Source organism: Episyrphus balteatus, chromosome 2 (assembly GCF_945859705.1).
Source record: "Episyrphus balteatus chromosome 2, idEpiBalt1.1, whole genome shotgun sequence".
In the NCBI taxonomy this organism is placed as follows: Eukaryota; Metazoa; Arthropoda; class Insecta; order Diptera; family Syrphidae; genus Episyrphus; species Episyrphus balteatus.
The window spans coordinates 50524307-50541486 of NC_079135.1; the positions used below are offsets into that span (position 1 = coordinate 50524307).

General features: G+C 34.1%; 3 protein-coding genes across 3 annotated transcripts; 1 reads left to right on the forward strand and 2 right to left on the reverse strand.

Moving 5' to 3' along the window:
* Positions 1-1276: 1276 nt before the first annotated feature.
* On the reverse strand, positions 1277-8277 carry LOC129910251 (melanotransferrin). Its single transcript, XM_055987551.1, has 8 exons — positions 8088-8277; positions 3994-4421; positions 3804-3937; positions 3580-3740; positions 3013-3509; positions 2783-2947; positions 1841-2507; positions 1277-1782 (listed from the first exon to the last, which is right to left on the reverse strand). The coding sequence occupies exons 1-8, from the start codon at positions 8140-8142 to the stop codon at positions 1379-1381; spliced, it is 2511 nt and encodes an 836-aa protein (XP_055843526.1). The 5' UTR covers positions 8143-8277; the 3' UTR covers positions 1277-1378.
* A 2528-nt stretch (positions 8278-10805) lies between these two features.
* On the forward strand, positions 10806-11823 carry LOC129910689 (phosphomannomutase). Its single transcript, XM_055988159.1, has one exon. The coding sequence runs from the start codon at positions 10938-10940 to the stop codon at positions 11694-11696; it is 759 nt and encodes a 252-aa protein (XP_055844134.1). The 5' UTR covers positions 10806-10937; the 3' UTR covers positions 11697-11823.
* LOC129910688 (kelch domain-containing protein 4) lies at positions 11761-16485 on the reverse strand. Its single transcript, XM_055988158.1, has 4 exons — positions 16269-16485; positions 15902-16207; positions 15426-15846; positions 11761-12494 (listed from the first exon to the last, which is right to left on the reverse strand). Exons 1-4 carry the CDS (start codon positions 16380-16382, stop codon positions 11839-11841), a joined length of 1497 nt encoding a protein of 498 aa, XP_055844133.1. The 5' UTR covers positions 16383-16485; the 3' UTR covers positions 11761-11838.
* Between the last annotated feature and the right edge of the window lie 695 nt (positions 16486-17180).

Below are 17180 nucleotides of genomic sequence, written 5' to 3' on the forward strand. Positions count from 1 at the left end.
TTCCACCTGAATACGAATTTCATTTTTCCTTCATTATGAGTTCAGGGCGAAAAGTTGTTTACGCTCGGAAACCTTCCTGTATTTTGAACTTTTTTCGAAGTAGTCGACAGCTCTTTTCCCACTTAAATTTTCTTGGCGGACAAAAATGTACCTAAATTTTCTTCCGGGGAAATTCACGATAGCAGATACAATTCCGGGCAAACAAAAATATTTTGCAATATTTTCTAGTAAGTAAAATAAAATAAGTTTTTTGAACGCAGTCTTGTTTGTATTATTATACTACCAAGTAATTCAATCAAAAATATAAAGTTAACGCAAGAGTTTAAAAATAAGAGATACCTATGTTAAGGAAAAGGTCAAAAATCTTGATAAATTTTAGAATGTAGATTTTAATTTTGTTTTTTTTTTCGAAAAGTCCTTGTTCTCTAAGAAATAAATATTGGCTCCCCAAACACCTAATAAAGCCGTTATTTAAAGGTGCCACTTTTTTGTAACTCAGTGTATTTTTTTTTTTTTTTTGTAATTTATGAAATACTAGAGTTTGCAAGAAAGGAAAAAAAAACATCCCTCATTCTTTAGGCAGGAGGAGATATTTTCTAATAATTTATTTAAAAAAAATACTAAAGGTTAATTATCTTCTATCTTTGGAAATAAAAGCGTTGCTTCTATTTGTTTCGAATGATTTCAAGAAAAACTGTTTTTTTTAAGTTGTACTGCCGTTTAAACGTTACGAAGAAAAAATTAATTTCATTCCATCTAATTTAAAAAAATCACTTGGTTGTATAAAAGCTGCATTTTACTTGCCAGTAAAATAAATTTTATCTAATCTAATAAATGTTGGTCTTTTTGCATCATATAATAAATATTACTATGTAGGTATTTTAATTCCTTATCACAAAAAAAAATTCATTATATTTCTTACTGCCATATGGGCTTAGTTCCCAGGCGCTTATTATCCCGCAAAGTATAAATTCACTTTTTTATTATTACCTGTGAAAAAAATACTCAAATAAATATTAACCAGCCGCTGCGCTGTGTAAAAACATGATTCAAAATTCTCCGTCTTCCCATCTCTCTCAATAATAAAACACAAAACAAAAACAAAAATATTTTGTTAAAAAATATAAAATGTATTTATCATTTGGCGTAAAATGTAAAATGGACGGATAATTACAAAATAATTCAAAACAAAACTTGTATCTTAATCTTAATTTAATTACCTAGTCAGAATGCATAACTAGATTCTATATGTGCAAGTCGACATTCCAACAAAAAATGGAATGTTTTTGGACGGTTGATATAATTTAAAAAAATATTCGAGACACATTTAATTTTACTCTTGTACTAATTACACAATAATTCAATTGACTTTTCAAGTTCAATTGATATTAAGAAAGGCACTTAGACTTATTATCAGCAATATTAAATAAATAGACATAGATACTTGGCTAGCTCCTGCATAGCAATCAGTTATTCTACGCGCTCTCATATAATTGCCACCTAAGTAAACATCATAACTTCGTTTTTCTGGTTTGATAATTTGCAATTGACGTGTTGCATCTTGGAAAATCAAATCGTAATATGGAGCTGCAGACGAGAACATACTAAAACTGAATGCGTCCACATCTTTACGGCCATACAGTTGCTGGGCGTATGTCAGGAGATTAATAAATGCATTGAGTTCAGTTACATTTAACCCATTGCCTCCTCTAGCCACAACGGCGTTTGCCTTCACTTTTCCTAAATTACATCGTTGATATTCGTTTAATTCAGCACGAGTTCCTGAAAAATAAATTGAATGAAATGCATTTGAAATCTATGAGACAAAAAGAAAATATACCATCAGTGCAAAGCAGTTCAAAATCATCATTGAGGGTGTTTCGAGCCCACCACTCCTTGCGTTTGCCACCTGTGCTCTCCATTACTGTTGTATGTTTCATAAACGCCACATGACCACCACCCTCAACCAAACACCTAAACGCACCAGTGTGTCCATAGTAGTCCTCGGAAGCATCTCTGCGACAATAACGATAGCTAGTGCCATGGCACAAGTCGCACATACTGTCATATGGAACCCCAGTGTTGTATTCACTGCTTATTGCACCAGGTAAACATGATTTTGTAAAATATTCTGCAGCTGCTCGAATGCTGTCACAACCATATGGTCTAATCCAGCCGTTTGAAATGAAATATGCCATCGGATAAGTCCACCCGGCAGCCATATTGATTCCGGTATGGCAAGTGTTTTTTCCTTTTAGGTATGTTAGTTCCGTGTCAGGATCCTCTTCTTTGCCAACAGCAACCACATAATATTCTGGTTCTCCAAGGTTATACACTTCGGACATAAAAGGAATCAGTCCGTAATTCAATCCAGCTGTGTAAACATCACCAGCATCAAGAACAGCAACATCAGCACGACCTGTTTGAATTGACTGCATACAGGTTATATGCGAATGGGCCTTATAGCAAAGCAGTTCTGGTTTTAATATTTGAGCTTTAAGAGCGGTCTGCAAAAAAAATTAACATTTTTAAATAATTAAAAGAATTCTGAAAGAGGATTTGTTCGACTACTTTAAATTCTAAAGAGCTTATTCATTGAAAATTTGAATTAGACAAAAGCTCATAATATTGTTACTAATAATAGAGCGGGCGGCCACTGCTCTACTTATCGAGCTAAAGAAAATTTCAAATTAGAAGTGAAAGAAGAGTATAAGTAGTACGAAAAATATTTACATACCTGTTTCATTCGTCAAAAGGTTAAAATTAGCAAATATAAACTTACCCTCATTTTTATACACTTTTCCAATTCTGGATCAGAGGTAACACACAATGTCATTCTGCCGACTGGACATTCTCGAATTCCATAAATATAATGCATTACACTTGATAAATATTTACTAAATGACTGTTCTTCTTCTTTCACCCGAACAAGTGATCTACAAACATCCTATAATAAAACGAAATTTTTTGTTAATAACAAAATCCAATAATTATCAAATATAAATGTCAAACCTGGAATAAAAGATTTGGCTTTCCGTGCTTCTTCGATTCGAAAATTTTAAAAGTCTCTATTAAAGTCGATTCATTTCCGTTTCCAACATTGTTACGATCGGTTGATGTTCGAAAACTTGAATCAATTTGTCTTTTTCGTCGACTGCTATCATATTGATTGTAAGTATTTTGAGAATATCCATTATCATTGTAGGTTCTACTATTGTATCTATCCTGGTCGTAATTATTTCTATTGCCACCACTTTGTTGATCATTGTTATATTTTCGATTAAATTTATCGTTTGTATTTGTATCGTTTAACATAGGAGTTTCTCCATAAACCTCGGCTACACGTTCCAAAAATCGTTGATATTTTTTGCGCTCGTCAAAGGATCGAGCAGAGGATGCAATGATCGCATCGGATGGAACTAGACCCCAATTACATTGCATGAATTCAGTTATAGGAACTCTACGACCGTCTTTGCACAACAATTCAAAACGGTCTGCAGAAATAGTATCTATACAAAAATAAAACAACAATTATAAATCAAAATAAAATACAATTTTAAGCAAATAAAAAAATATTACTGAATTCGGGGCTTTCTATCATTTCCTTAACTGTTGTGTGCCGAAGAAAAGCAACTTGTCCAGTTTCAAGAAGACACTTGAATGCACCAGGATAGCCAAAGTAAGGATCATTCGATGTACATCTGCCTTCTTGTACTTTACCCGTACACAAGTTGCATAATCTACAAAGATGTTTTCAATTTTATTGTTTTTTTATTCAAATAAAAAAAGAATTAACAACATACTTGTCAGAATTGTCTCCAATCGGATTGTACTTATCTATCAATGAATAAACCGCACAAGAATCGTTGAAGTAATTTGCAGCCGTTTTAACTTGATTATTGCAGTCAATAACTTCCATTCCACCTTCATGTTGTAGCTGAAAAAACGGAAAACTTTTAAATACCAACTCAATATAAGATTTCTTTAACTAACCGTATAAATTGGAATTATCCAACCAGCCAAGCTGCCAACCCATGGGAAACAAGCTTTTTTGTTACGGAGGTCACGAATACTCGTCAGTTCTGGTACATCATTCTTTTTCATTACAGCAACAGAATAGTAGTTGGTAAAACCGCCTTCAAATTTTTCTTGCATAATTGGGATCAATGAATGATATCGTCCACCCATGAATACATCACCAGCATCCAGTGAAGTTATATGTGCACGTTCTCTGTCTATATGTTCTATGCACTCTTGAGCGCTGTATGCTTGAAAGCATGTTACATTCAGCAATACATCATCGAAAAACGTTATATCACGTTCAATAGCTTTAGTCAGGTTTGTACATTTATATAGTTCTTGTAGGCTTTTCGTACACCATATCATATTGCTTGGTTTTTGTTCAATAAATCCATATTGAGCTTTAAAAATAAAAGAATAAATATCGATCTAAATCATAACTTATAAGAGAAATTATATTTAACAATATACAAAAACTTTTAGGGCTAATTTTTCAATAGTCAGATAAACCTCAGTTAGAGCTTAGGAATAAAAGTTTTTTTATATTGACATTTTTTTGATTTAGTTTCGAATAGCATAATGATTCTATTATATTTTGAAAAATATATAAAACTCGAAAATTTTTCACCGATTGAGATCGATTGTTCGCTGCGCAACGACTGGAACCTTTTCTAAAAACAAGTTAAGGATATTTTACTTCTTATTGGTAACCGTCATGTCGGTCACTGGTCGTTCAATCGGACCGTGAAATATTCTTAAATTCTAACAAAGGTTGAAACAATCTTTATGAGGATAAGAACCCAGGAAAGAAGCCTGCCATAATGGATCAATCCAATGAAATATCCGTCTTCCTAACCTACAAGATAATTTAATTTTATAAAAATTAAGTTCAACTTCTGGGTGATACTGATGGTATTGATACATTATTAAGAAAAAAGACATCTGTCTTTGGTGGGTTTGCTTGTATTGATTCGAAAATGTGTTTGGCTGTTTTTGTTTATTGAACGAAAACAAAGTACATTCGTCCCCCAGAAGCCATAACCATGAATATGCAAATTAAATTTTTTTGACTTTGCTTCCTTCATTGATAAATAAATTTGCAAATCTCTGTTCAGTAACTAGAAATTTTCCAAAAGTTTAGTCAGAATAATATATTGTTTCCATTCGGTAAATGTTGAATTCTGCCACAATTTACTATAGCGATTAGCTTTGAAAACTGACCTCATTAAGTTTTAAAATTTTTACACTAATAACTTCTTTTACAACATTAATGTTTGGCCTTAAGGGGAAGTTAAATTTTCATCAAGCAAAGAGGTCCAACATTGTCAAATGCTGTCAATAATCACTCTTGTCAATATTGCTGCTTCTACTCTTAAAGAATCAAGGCCCTGTTATAAAGTTATTACATCCTCTATGATTTTTGAGCAAAACACACTTACTTCATCTTAATATATCTCGGCCTATACGAAAGATATCGGAAAGATTTAAACAGATTTTGAAAGAAGAAAAACAGGTCTTATAGAAACCGTTACAATTTAAAAAAAAAGAAAAAAATTTTCTTACATGAAAAAAAAAACGTCCGAAGTAGTCAAAAAAACGTTTTTTTTGCATTTTCTAACGGTAATATTTAAAAAACGCGAGCTGCGAGAATTTTTTTGACTTCGGATTCGAGTTCAACACACCGAAAACCTTCAGAAAAGTATATTTTGGTTCCGGCAACAGAACCCTTGTTAACCAGTGTAATCATTTCATTCATTCATGGGTGTTGACAGTAGCGGATGAAAAGTTCTGGCTCCAAACTCGGTAGAGAACGAAGAACTACGCGGACTGCAACATCGACCTGATATAAATCTGAAAGTACAGCAGTTTAGATTGCCGAAGCAAGACTGGGATACGTGTCTAGCATACCAACACCGATGCACCAGTCCAATTCAAGTGCAGAATAACCTCAACTTTAAAAAGCTAGCGACCGAGTTGATTGAAACGCTTTATGGTGCTTTAACACCGTAGTACTCCTTGGCGTAATAATTATAGGAATGGAGTCTTGAAGGAAGGCTGAAGATGGTGCCGTGAAAAATTCGGCCAATGATAAAGTGAAATTACGCCGATTCGGCATTATTTCACTTTTGCAATGAGGCAAATCCTGCTAAGTATAGCTTGGGAAAAATTTTTATGTAACCACTTGCAGTCAGTTTGGTATTGAAATGCCATATTCTTGGCACAGGGACATAAGGCCCAATTGGATAACTGTAAGTGGGATTTAGTTCGCACGAATTTTTATTTTCACACCTTAAAATTGATTCTCCAGTGGGCAAAATTGGTTTCCGCTTCGCGTTTGGGTTCCAAAAATGAAATAGATTCTCATGTAAGAAATTTTTTTCCGCTTTGCCTTCCACCAATTAAAACAGGTGGGATTTATTTGTTTCTTATCATTATCTTATTCAAAGTTTCTTTTGCATTTATTTCACTTTGACAAAGCGCAATAAGGCCCAATGTTGAAATTCGGCGTTATTTCGCTTTTGTAAAGTGAAATAAGGCCGAATTTTGGAATTCGGCGTTATTTCGCTCGGCTGATGCTCACATACAATTAGTCGTAAAAGGATCGAAAAGGCTCACGTTTCAAGAAACAGACTAATGGTTTTTAAACAAATGTTAAACGACTAGCTGCAGTCTTTTAAACCGGTGTTGTGCCCTCTTCCATAACTACCAGAGGAAATCGTCGTGCGTTGAACTCAGCACACTTCAATTATAATGTTCACTTTGATTGTCCATTCGGTATCATCATTCGGATATTGTTTTGGGTCAATCAAAGTGCAATAAGACAATAATTTAATTGTGCTGACTCTTTAAACGTGCCGACGATTATCCACTGAGGAAGTTGGGCTCGCGACTATCGGAATGAAACGACAAGTTGAGTCTCATTCAAAACGTAGAGAAAAATAGTAGTCAAATTTAATCCTTGCGAAATCCCTGCGTAGTTCCCAAGTATAACTGTCGAAAGTTATATAACACCGGGAAGCAAGTTTTTCCAAAAATATACCGTTAAATGGTCTCCGAAGCACAGAGAATTTCAGACAGACATAGGTGGATAACTAAAAGACAACTCATTTCTAGTCAATGAAGATTTAATCCAACTACCCAGGATAGTGTAGCAAGGAAGTATCACAGAGGTAAATTCTTGATTTAAATTGCATACAAGTCCTGTCCATAGTAATTTTTTAACGTATAAAATCATTTTGCAAAACTTAAATACACGTCCCAGTTCATCTGCATTTGGTCTTATAAATCAACCATAGTCCAAATATTTACAAATAAAAAAAAAAAAAAAACATACATTGAATTTCAAGTCAAGGGCAAGGAGCTCAAATTTTTTAAACCCTAGCATCACTTGATTTAAGGCTTACTTGAAGCTTGCCAGTTTGTTGTCATGCCTGGGTAAGGTTTTTACGTAGACCGTGAACTTTAATCAATGAAAGGAACTTCTATGGAATATTGGGCGCCTTAAAATCAATTTTATCTGATTACTCTGGTTTGTGCCAACCCGCTTGTATAATAGAAAGAAGCGCGAGGATATTCAACTTTAGAAGAGTTGCAAGTATAAAAGATTGCCACAGCTTATATGGACGCATGCATTCAAAACTTTACTTGAAGTGGAATGAACCATATCGCTGGTAAGAATATGAAAAATAATTTTGGAATAGATGGAAAATATTGTCCAAAGCTAAGGTTTTTAATTAAGTTTGGTTTAAAGATTAACATGATGAATAATTGTATAGCAAAAAAAGAAATAAAGAATGGAAAAAATATGATCCACTTGTCCCTTGAATAATCATGACGCCATGACACCTGTTGAGCAAATAAAATCCATTGAGTGATTTTTAAATAATTGAATTCAACAATTTTAGTTAATAACCATATTAAATAAAAACATATTTCATTTATTAAACATTAACTATCGCTAATAGTTTTCTAAATCACTTTGTCTTGTAATTTGGAAGCTACGCCCAACTCTAAACAAGCATTCGAAGATTTTGAGTCACTTGTTTTCACTTTTTAAATAAACTAACCATGGATGTACGGGAGCACAAATAAAGTTGAGCAAATTATTAACAAATAAGACATAATTGATATTTAAGAATAAGGCACTTTATAATTTATTTTATTGAGGTAAAATTAGGAAATTTTTAAAATATCATTTTTTGTCGACACGCCCAAGTTTCAAACGAAATTTTAACACAAGAAGACACAACAAAAATCAAAAATATCAAACTTGTTACAAAAGTACTAGATTTTGACAGAAAGAACTGTTTGATTTCCTTCAAGTTTTTAACAGATTCTTTTTTTGATGACATTCGCTTTAGGTATTAGATGTGCCTGTTTCCAAGGGTAGAGGAATCGTGTGCTTCAAAAGAGCTCGCACACAGAAAAGTATGCGGTACAAGTAAAGATATGCGGTAGCGGGTAATTGTATGTAAACAATTCCAGACCTGAACGTTGACTTCTGGTTTGGTCAACCCTTTAAGCCTAATAAGCAGCTGAAGTGAAACGAAATTTTCCATACATTTTTCTTGATTCAAAGGTGTTATGGATGACATTTTTTAATGCCTTTTATTTTTTTAATTTTTTTTCTTGATTTTGAATATTTTTTTTATTTGGACTTCGATGATATTTTTTCGTTAGCAACTGAAAATTTTTTCGTTTCGCTTCAGTTGCGTAATAGGCTTTAAGAAATAGTGGTACGGGTAATTGTTTGAAAAAAGTTCCACAGCCGAAAACGTTGACGTTCGACGTTCCGGCTGGGATTTTTTTTAGCTTTTAAAGGCTCTGTCTCAACAATGACGAGCGACGACGTCGACAGTAACGCACTGCGATTTTGTATGAAAACAATTCCAAACTGAACGTACGTCGATGAAAGTTCCGGTTTAGAAGTTTCTTATACAAAAAAGTTGTCAGCGGAGTTTTTTGTATACGGTCGGAACAGCCTTAACCCTCTGTAGTAGGCACACCTCTTTTTTGTGACGTGATAGGCACACGGGTGCGAATTTGGTTTATACTTTTTCATGTCACTAGAAATTTTTTCAAAATATTTTGTAGAGAATCAAGTATGAAATTGATGTAGAATATTCCGAGGAATTCGAATATTAGGGGTATTTACTATTCGATGCAAATGGTCTTGTATCGTTGTAAAAGTGTAACATTTTCTTAAAATAAAACAAACAAATATACAGACTAAAATTTTTTTTACACTTTTGCTATACCCTAACCCTATTGCAAAAATAAAATACATTGGTGCAAAATTTGTCTATTGTAGTTGTAGTAGTAGAAAAAAAATTTTGCATTTTTACACCTTTTTGTTACAACGGATCGTGAATACCCCTATTGTATTCACAATTCCGAAAAAAAATATTTTTACCCTTATAAAGAGACTTTTATGTGACCACTTTTTTGAAAAATCGTAATTTTTAATTTTTGTCCTGCCAAATTCGCACCCGTGTGCCGACAGAGGGTTAACTCAAATTTTGACGACCGGTATCGCATTTTAACTTTACCAATTTTCAATAAAAATAGTCAGCTATTACATGAAGCCTCAAGAGGCTTGACTCTTTTTTCGAATTTTCTTTTGATAATCATTCTGTGAGGCACGTACTATTACACGATGCCTCTTGAGTCAAAGACTCAAATTTGACATTTCTCTTTTGATTTAAGTATTGTTGTTGTTGTATTTTCTACAAGAAGCAAAAAGAAATGAAAGGGAATGTTGAAAAAAGAAAGAGTGGAAAAAGAAACGTCAAAAAAGAGTCTCCGAATTTTTCCCACGACTCTCCGGTCGGATAATTTTTCGTTTTATCTTCTTTCTCTTTTGCACTCATTAGTTTTGAAAAGAGGCGCGCCTCTTGAGGCTTCATGTAATAGTTGACATATACGAATCTGATGCAAAGAACGCGGCTATTGAAAACTTCAGAACTGCTTAAACAATTAATGTCGAATTCCTTTCAATTTTTTGAATCGCCTCAAAAAAATCGAATTTTTGGTGTTAAAAAGGAACATGAAAACAGACCGAATTCTTTTTGCGATTGTATGTGTGTCATTTGACAACAATTTTTACACAAACGTCAAGCTGAAACCAAAACAATTTCTGCAAAATAAAACCAGAGATTCCTTTGATCAATAATTTTGTTTATTTTCTTCTGTAATATAGATTTATTTTAATCAGAATCAAAGGGAAATTGCAGTTATTATTAAGATCTGAGTGAAGATGAAGTAGAAGGTTATTATTTTGGCCGTATGCTGTGGTTTTACAGAGAAAAATTATTCTGACGATAATTACGAGAAGAAAAGTCACAGTAATTTGACTTTTTCACAAGAACTATGCCAGGAAAAAATATATTTTGATCGCACATTGTTTTTTTTTTTATTTATTTCATATTTTTCCGCAATAAAAATACGATATTCAATTAAAATTTTCTCTTTATTTGAAGTTGGTGTTCTCAAATAAACAAACAACACGAAGAAAACTTTCAGCTTGACGTTTGAGAAATGTCAAATGTTATAAGTGTGTGTGCAAATCCGTGTAAATCTCTCAAAAAAGAAGGATTAAAAAAAATTCGAATTCTGCTTCGTTTGAGGCGATTTTTTTTTCTATGGAACATGATTTTCAGAAAAAATTCGCTTCGAGATCGCCGAAAATTCGATTTTTCAATTGAAAGGAATTCATCATAAATTTCTTTCAGTTAAATGGACACGCTTATTATCAGTTTTGACATTTCATATCTGTCAACAAACTGTCATTCCATTCTGTTATCTCTCGTTTCTAGTCGGCAAACCGATAAGAACAAAATACGTGGAAAACAGAATCAAGAGCTCTGTATCATCTTCTTCAAACAAAATCCACAAATTATCTTAATTAATTTTTCATCATGTCCAAGTTAGAACGCAATGAAATTCTACTTTTATTTGATGTCGATGGTACTCTTACATTTCCACGTACCGTCATTACACCCGAATTCGAAGAATTCTTTTACTCCAAAGTACAACCCCGAGCAACAATTGGCATTGTTGGTGGTTCTGATTTGGAAAAGATGTTCGAACAATTGAATGGTAAGAAGATTTTAGAGAAATTCGACTTTATATTCCCAGAAAATGGTCTGGTTCAGATCGAAGCTGGCAAAGAAGTTGGCAAGCAATCCATTCAAGAGCATTTGGGTGAGAAAACTTTGCAACGGTTCATCAACTACGTTTTGAGATATCTCTCCGAATTGGAATTGCCAATTAAGAGAGGAACATTCCTCGAATTTCGCAATGGCATGATGAATATCTGTCCAATCGGCCGTCAATGCACCAGAGAAGAGCGAAATATGTTTGCCGAATATGATAACCAACATGGCGTACGAAAGGCAATGATAAACGCTCTGACGCGTGAATTCAGTGACATTGATCTGACCTATAGCATTGGGGGACAGATAAGTTTTGATGTTTTTCCACATGGGTGGGATAAGACCTATTGCCTTCGACACATCGAAAAATTCCACAATTTCGAAGAGATTCACTTCTTCGGCGATAAGACCGAACCAGGCGGCAATGATTACGAGATCTTTGTTGATCCACGGACAATTGAACATAAAGTTGAAACTCCCGATGATACTAGAAGAATTCTAACCGAACTACTCGGTCTGTAAAAACGGATTTAATGTCAAACAAAACTATTTAACTGCATTTGCTAGCATTTGAGAAACACAAACATTCTAATAGAAAATCGCTTTAATTTTTATTAAGTTTATAAAAATAAAACTATACTTTTAAAAACTATGTTGTTTTCATTTAATCTGTGTCCATATCAGAATCAGATTCGGAGCTTTCGTCGTCGTCACTATTCTCTGATGAAGAACTTCCATCACTATCGGAATCAATCCAATCATGAGGATTCGAGTTATTAGGAATGATTGTTTTCCATGCGCCTAGTTTGTGCAGGTCCAGAGAATAGAAATCATTGTATGTGTATTGCTTGTTATCTTCTTCGAATATTCCACCAAACATGTAGAGTGTTCCTTTACAAACACAAAGTCCTGGGTTCATTCTCGGTGAAGGGCCAGTTTTGGACGGAGTTTTAAATAAACTAGGCATTTTTGGGGCAGCTGAAGATGAACCACCAACTGTGATGGTAAAAACACCGTCTGTGGTAGTTTGTGCTGGAGCACTTGAATCGTCTTCCTTCATGTCTTCATCATTTGTCTTTGACTTTGAGGCTTTTCCGATTTCAAGAAGTCGCCACGCAGGTGAAGCAAGATCAAGACTGTAAAGATCACAACCGAATTGACCACGTAGATCTTCCTCATCTTCTTCGGTATCCATAACCCCACCAAAACAGTATGCTTTGTTGGTTGCAGCTACAGCACATCCGACACTGCTTCGAGGTAAAGGATTTATTCCACCAGACTTGACAGTCGCCCACTTGAATTTTTCGTTTGGTGATGTTTCTAAAAGCAAAAAATAAAAGTTAGTTTTTTATTTTAAGTTTTTTTTTCAAATATGTAATGAAGGAAATGCAAAGAAGGGTATTTTGAACAACATAAGATAGACATTATAAGACGATTTTAGTATCGACAAAATCTAGGAAAGTGCAAAAGATAAGATATCGAATAACAAAATAACCAGTTAAAATAACTAGTTTCTAAAAGATATCAAAATCTTGCACATAGGTAAGATAAGATAAATTAGCACAATGTGAAGGTTGAAGTCACAGTTACCAATTTAAGAGCTCATAAGGCAGTGACAGAGTGAAATAAACTAAGATGATACAAATGGATGCACTTGGAGTGTGTGAACATTGAACCATGCATCGTACTTCAATTTCAACTTCCCTCCAGGACGGTGGATCAGGTGGAAAGTGCCTACCATTTTTGAACTATTGCACTTCGATGGGAAGAAAAGCGATTTGCGTTTAGACTTTAGAGAAAGACTAAACAAGGTAGATAATTAGAAAAAGTTATTAGGATTTTTTTGTTGATTTTAGAGCAGAAGAAGGATTCATCAGCTCATCTGCCATACAGGGTGTCCCAAAAGTTAACGTCGAAACGAAAACGGTAGATAAGGTAGGTGGTGACAGTTATCAGAAAAATAATAAAAAAAATCGCAGCCATATATTTTGTGAGTTATGGTCATTTGAAAAAAAGTCGGAAAAATGGTCACCCTGTGACGGTTTTTCATGTGCCGTGACTACAAATCTTAATTTTTCTCATTTTTTTCTTTTGTTACGGAACCTTGAATAACCCTGCTATGAAATGCATTCAAAAATTTTAACTCAGCTGCATCAGTTTTAAAGAAAATATTACTTTTTTATCCAACTTAGTACTAAAAAAATTTACATGACTCTAATTCAATGAGCCGTAGTGTAAAAAAAATGCACTACGATGTTTCGGCAAGTTGCCTTAAAAGTTTGTGTGTTCAATTCTCTTTTCAAAATGGTATAACATTGTTGGGAATATTTCATAAATAACCGAGATAAAAATTTTTTTCTTAAGAAATCCGACTTTTTTATGAGGTAATTTTTCCATAATTTTTCCTACCTTGTTAAAAAAAGCCGCATTTTCCTAGTTAATTTATATCCATAAGATCTAATCAATCTTTTTGAGTAAGCGTCCCTCGGAATTTATTTCCAAGGAACAAACAAATCATCAATAGAATAACAGCTTAATACTCCGGAAAAATTTAATACTGATACAAATAAATGCATTTGACGATCATTTTAGTTCCCATCCTTCAAACAAGGAAAACATTCCCAGGAAAATGGGAATTCACGATAGCCCTTATTGACAATGGAGCTAACCATATGGTTTACTGACTTGAAAATTCACTATTAGTCAAATTTTTACGTTGTAAAAGACCTGTTGAAAGACATCGTTAAGACAATGGGCGCATTCACAAACCTAGGTGCTACGTAGCGACTCGTTCTGATTGGCTGAAAATAGCTAAGAAATTAGTTGAAATTTCCCCTCCGACGTAGGTGAAAAATTTTCAGCTTCAAAGCTAGCTGACATTTCTCAGTCAGCTGTTTGATGGAAACAAATTCTATTTGAATTTTAAATTTGGTGGAATTGGTGAAAAAAGCATATAAAATAAAATTAATTGTGTAGTATGTGAATATAAATCACGAAATTGAGGAATTTCAAAGAAAAAAAGCCATTTAAACCACTCAAAACACATTTTTTTTTATTGCATCTGTCACCTAGCTTTGTAGTGCAAATTCGCATTCCAAAAGCTAGTTGAAACTCGACTACGTAGCACCTAGGTTTGTGAATGCGCCCAATCATTTCTACAAAACGGATGTCCCTGCCAGTAACACGGTGTTTTAAATTTTCTTGAGTATTGTAACATCTTGAAAAAAATATGCCCTACGATCGGAATCAAAAAGGTATTTCTATGAATTGCAGGAACTACATCTCTGGCAAGTTTCGAATTATAAGATCATATCCAATGTATGCAAAAAGATGAGTTCAGGTTCTTCACTCATTTTTTCAACATTTTCTTGAGTTCAATCTCAATGAAATACTCTGAAAAAAAGAGAACATAACTTGATCTCTTCTTTTTGTGTATGATTCGTTAGCTCTAGGCAGTGTGGCTTTCGGCCATGCAGATCAAATATAGGCTAAAATCTTAACTATGCAAGAGACCAACGAATATCAAATCAAGATCCATTATCGACTTTAATGCCGCATATTAATAGCATACGTCTTTCGATGCCGAACTGCATCTCGTAAAATGCTGATGCAGAAGTTTCGTAATACAGAGTGCAACTAAGAGATAGCTCGTCGGAGTTATTAGAAAAATGCACGGATATGGGTTTCTTAATTTAACTATGAGAGCCTGTTACAGCATTTCACGAATAAGATAAATCTTTGGGCTTGCAAAATCAACATGTCCAGAATAAGCCGAAAAGGAAAGTTAACACTGAAAAATTGATAGACAAATAGTACATCTCGAGGGTGTATCGAAGAGAATATACAATAATTGACTAAGATGTGGATATATCTTACAAAGAGAAAACACGTACACTAAACTTGCTTGGAAAATCGAGCGTATGGACGAAAAAAATGCTCCAGAAAAGATGGCCTTGGAAGATTTGAGACGATAAAGGAGAAATTTTCATTTCAATGACCAAGCGAATCCGGATTCCATATTAATCGGTCTAGACACCACGGTTGAACAATGCCAAGGCTGCTCATCCTTCATGGATGGCCAGGCTGTTAATAAAGAGGGAAAGAATTTTATGAAGAGAACTGATTACTCTCTAAAAATACGTAAACTTGTTCACTTTGAGGTTGAAGATAAAGATTCTAGCTATATCGTATGAAAACGACTCTATAAACACTGCAACCCAACTTTACATTTGAAAATAACATTATACTTACTGTCAGGAACAAGATGATACATATCCGTATGGGTTATTCCTCGGTCAACATCCTTCTTCACTTGTGATTTTGAATATCCGCCCCATATGAGTATTTTTCCATCTGGACAAGCAGCCATGCAACATGCCGATCGTGGTGGTGGAACAATTGCCCCCTGAACATCGATTTTTAACCAGGTATACGATTCCAGGGAGAATATATGAACATCATTGTGGTACTTGTAGGATTGATTGTTATCATGAAAACCACCAAAAACAAACAACTTCTTCTTAGATGCAACCATTCGGTGACCACTGCGAGGACTTGGTCCATTTGGTGCATTGATCTTTTCCCATGATTTTGTTTTCAAACGCATCACCCAGAGATCTTTATAATGGTAGAACTGTAATTGTGAGGGACTTGCATGTTCTCCTCCAAATAACTAAAGTTATATCGTGAATTTCTGAACACAACTGACTATTTCAAAAGATTCTTACCCAAAGCTGTCCACCATCACTAGCAACAGGTACCATTTGATGACCACTTCTTGGTGTAGGTCCATTTGGTGATTGCACTTGTTTCCATTCATTCTTGGCAATGTTGTAGAAGAACAAGTCATTGTAAATGCAGATTTTTTGTCCATTAAAGAACTCTCCACCAAACATAATTAGTTCTTCCTTCTCCGGATGAGACACAATTGTGAAACTCGATCGCGGTGTAGGTGGAGGACATACAGTTTCAACGACAGTCTTGAGGCGGGCTTGTTCAGCTTCCAAGTTTGCTACTACTTCAGCAATATCAGTCTTTGAGATACATATAATAAAATAATTTTAATTTCAGGTAATCATTTGTCGGTTTACTTACTTCACCCATTTTCTCGAGAATTTTCTTTTGTTTTGCTGCATTTTTCTTATCGGTTTTCATTGCAGTTTTTTCGGCACCTTTGCCTTTTTTCTTATTTTTATCTTTTTTACCCATTTTATTTATTTATATAAATTAAATTGCTCACAAATTATTGTTTTTTTCTATGAAAGAAAAATCTAGCACTTCGCACATGGAAATTGTTTTGACAGTTCAAATTTAAAAAATGACATTTGTCTTGACAGCAAACAAAAGTTTGAGAGCCTCTGGTACTAAAAACAGTGTGCACTAATCTGTATTTAAAATACAGTTTTACTAACAACCAATAGGTGGCGTAAAAATGGGTACTAAATTTCATTATCCGATTTTTACTGCCTATTTTTGGGCGGAACAAGCAAGGAGAACACAATCGAAGCCAATGACTTCATATTTGGGACTGTCACGTGAATCGGAAAGCAGAATAGGGGCGCAAAAATTAATAAAAATTTTATAGAGAAATAAATTGACAGTTAAAGCGCCAAAACTGAGCATCGCAAAAGATCTCTGGAATAAATGGTATAAATTGCTAACTTTCGAAGACGGTTGAATGACAATTAAACCTTCATGTTTGGGATTGAAATTCAAAAGCATGCCATAGACACCTTTTGTAAATAGCTAACAACTATGACAATATGGAAAATTAAGCCTTTTCCGTAACGCTGGTTTATGGCCAAGGATACCGTCGTATTTCAATTTTACCAATACCTACCTATTCAAATTTTCAAAAACGGCGGTTCCACAAGGAAAACAAAAACAATGTTAAAAAATTGCGTATGGGCGAAAATCGAAAAGTTACAATCCATGGTCAAAATTTGTATTCTTTCTTTATAGAGATTGAAAATCTCAACTTGGTAATACCGTGTTTCAATAAGGACA

Excerpts from the sequence above, each read along its gene's own strand:
- LOC129910251 (XM_055987551.1), bottom strand. The coding sequence starts at position 8,142 with ATGTCTTATTTGTTAATAATTTGCTCAACTTTATTTGTGCTCCCGTAC. Across the intron at positions 4,422-8,087 it reads TGTGCTCCCGTACATCCATG|CTCAATATGGATTTATTGAA; the intron begins GTTAGTTTATTT and ends TTATTTTTAAAG. Across the intron at positions 1,783-1,840 it reads TGAACTGCTTTGCACTGATG|GAACTCGTGCTGAATTAAAC; the intron begins GTATATTTTCTT and ends TTTATTTTTCAG.
- LOC129910688 (XM_055988158.1), bottom strand. The coding sequence starts at position 16,382 with ATGGGTAAAAAAGATAAAAATAAGAAAAAAGGCAAAGGTGCCGAAAAA. Across the intron at positions 16,208-16,268 it reads TTCTCGAGAAAATGGGTGAA|ACTGATATTGCTGAAGTAGT; the intron begins GTAAGTAAACCG and ends TGTATCTCAAAG. Across the intron at positions 15,847-15,901 it reads GTGATGGTGGACAGCTTTGG|TTATTTGGAGGAGAACATGC; the intron begins GTAAGAATCTTT and ends ATATAACTTTAG.
- LOC129910689 (XM_055988159.1), top strand. The coding sequence starts at position 10,938 with ATGTCCAAGTTAGAACGCAATGAAATTCTACTTTTATTTGATGTCGAT.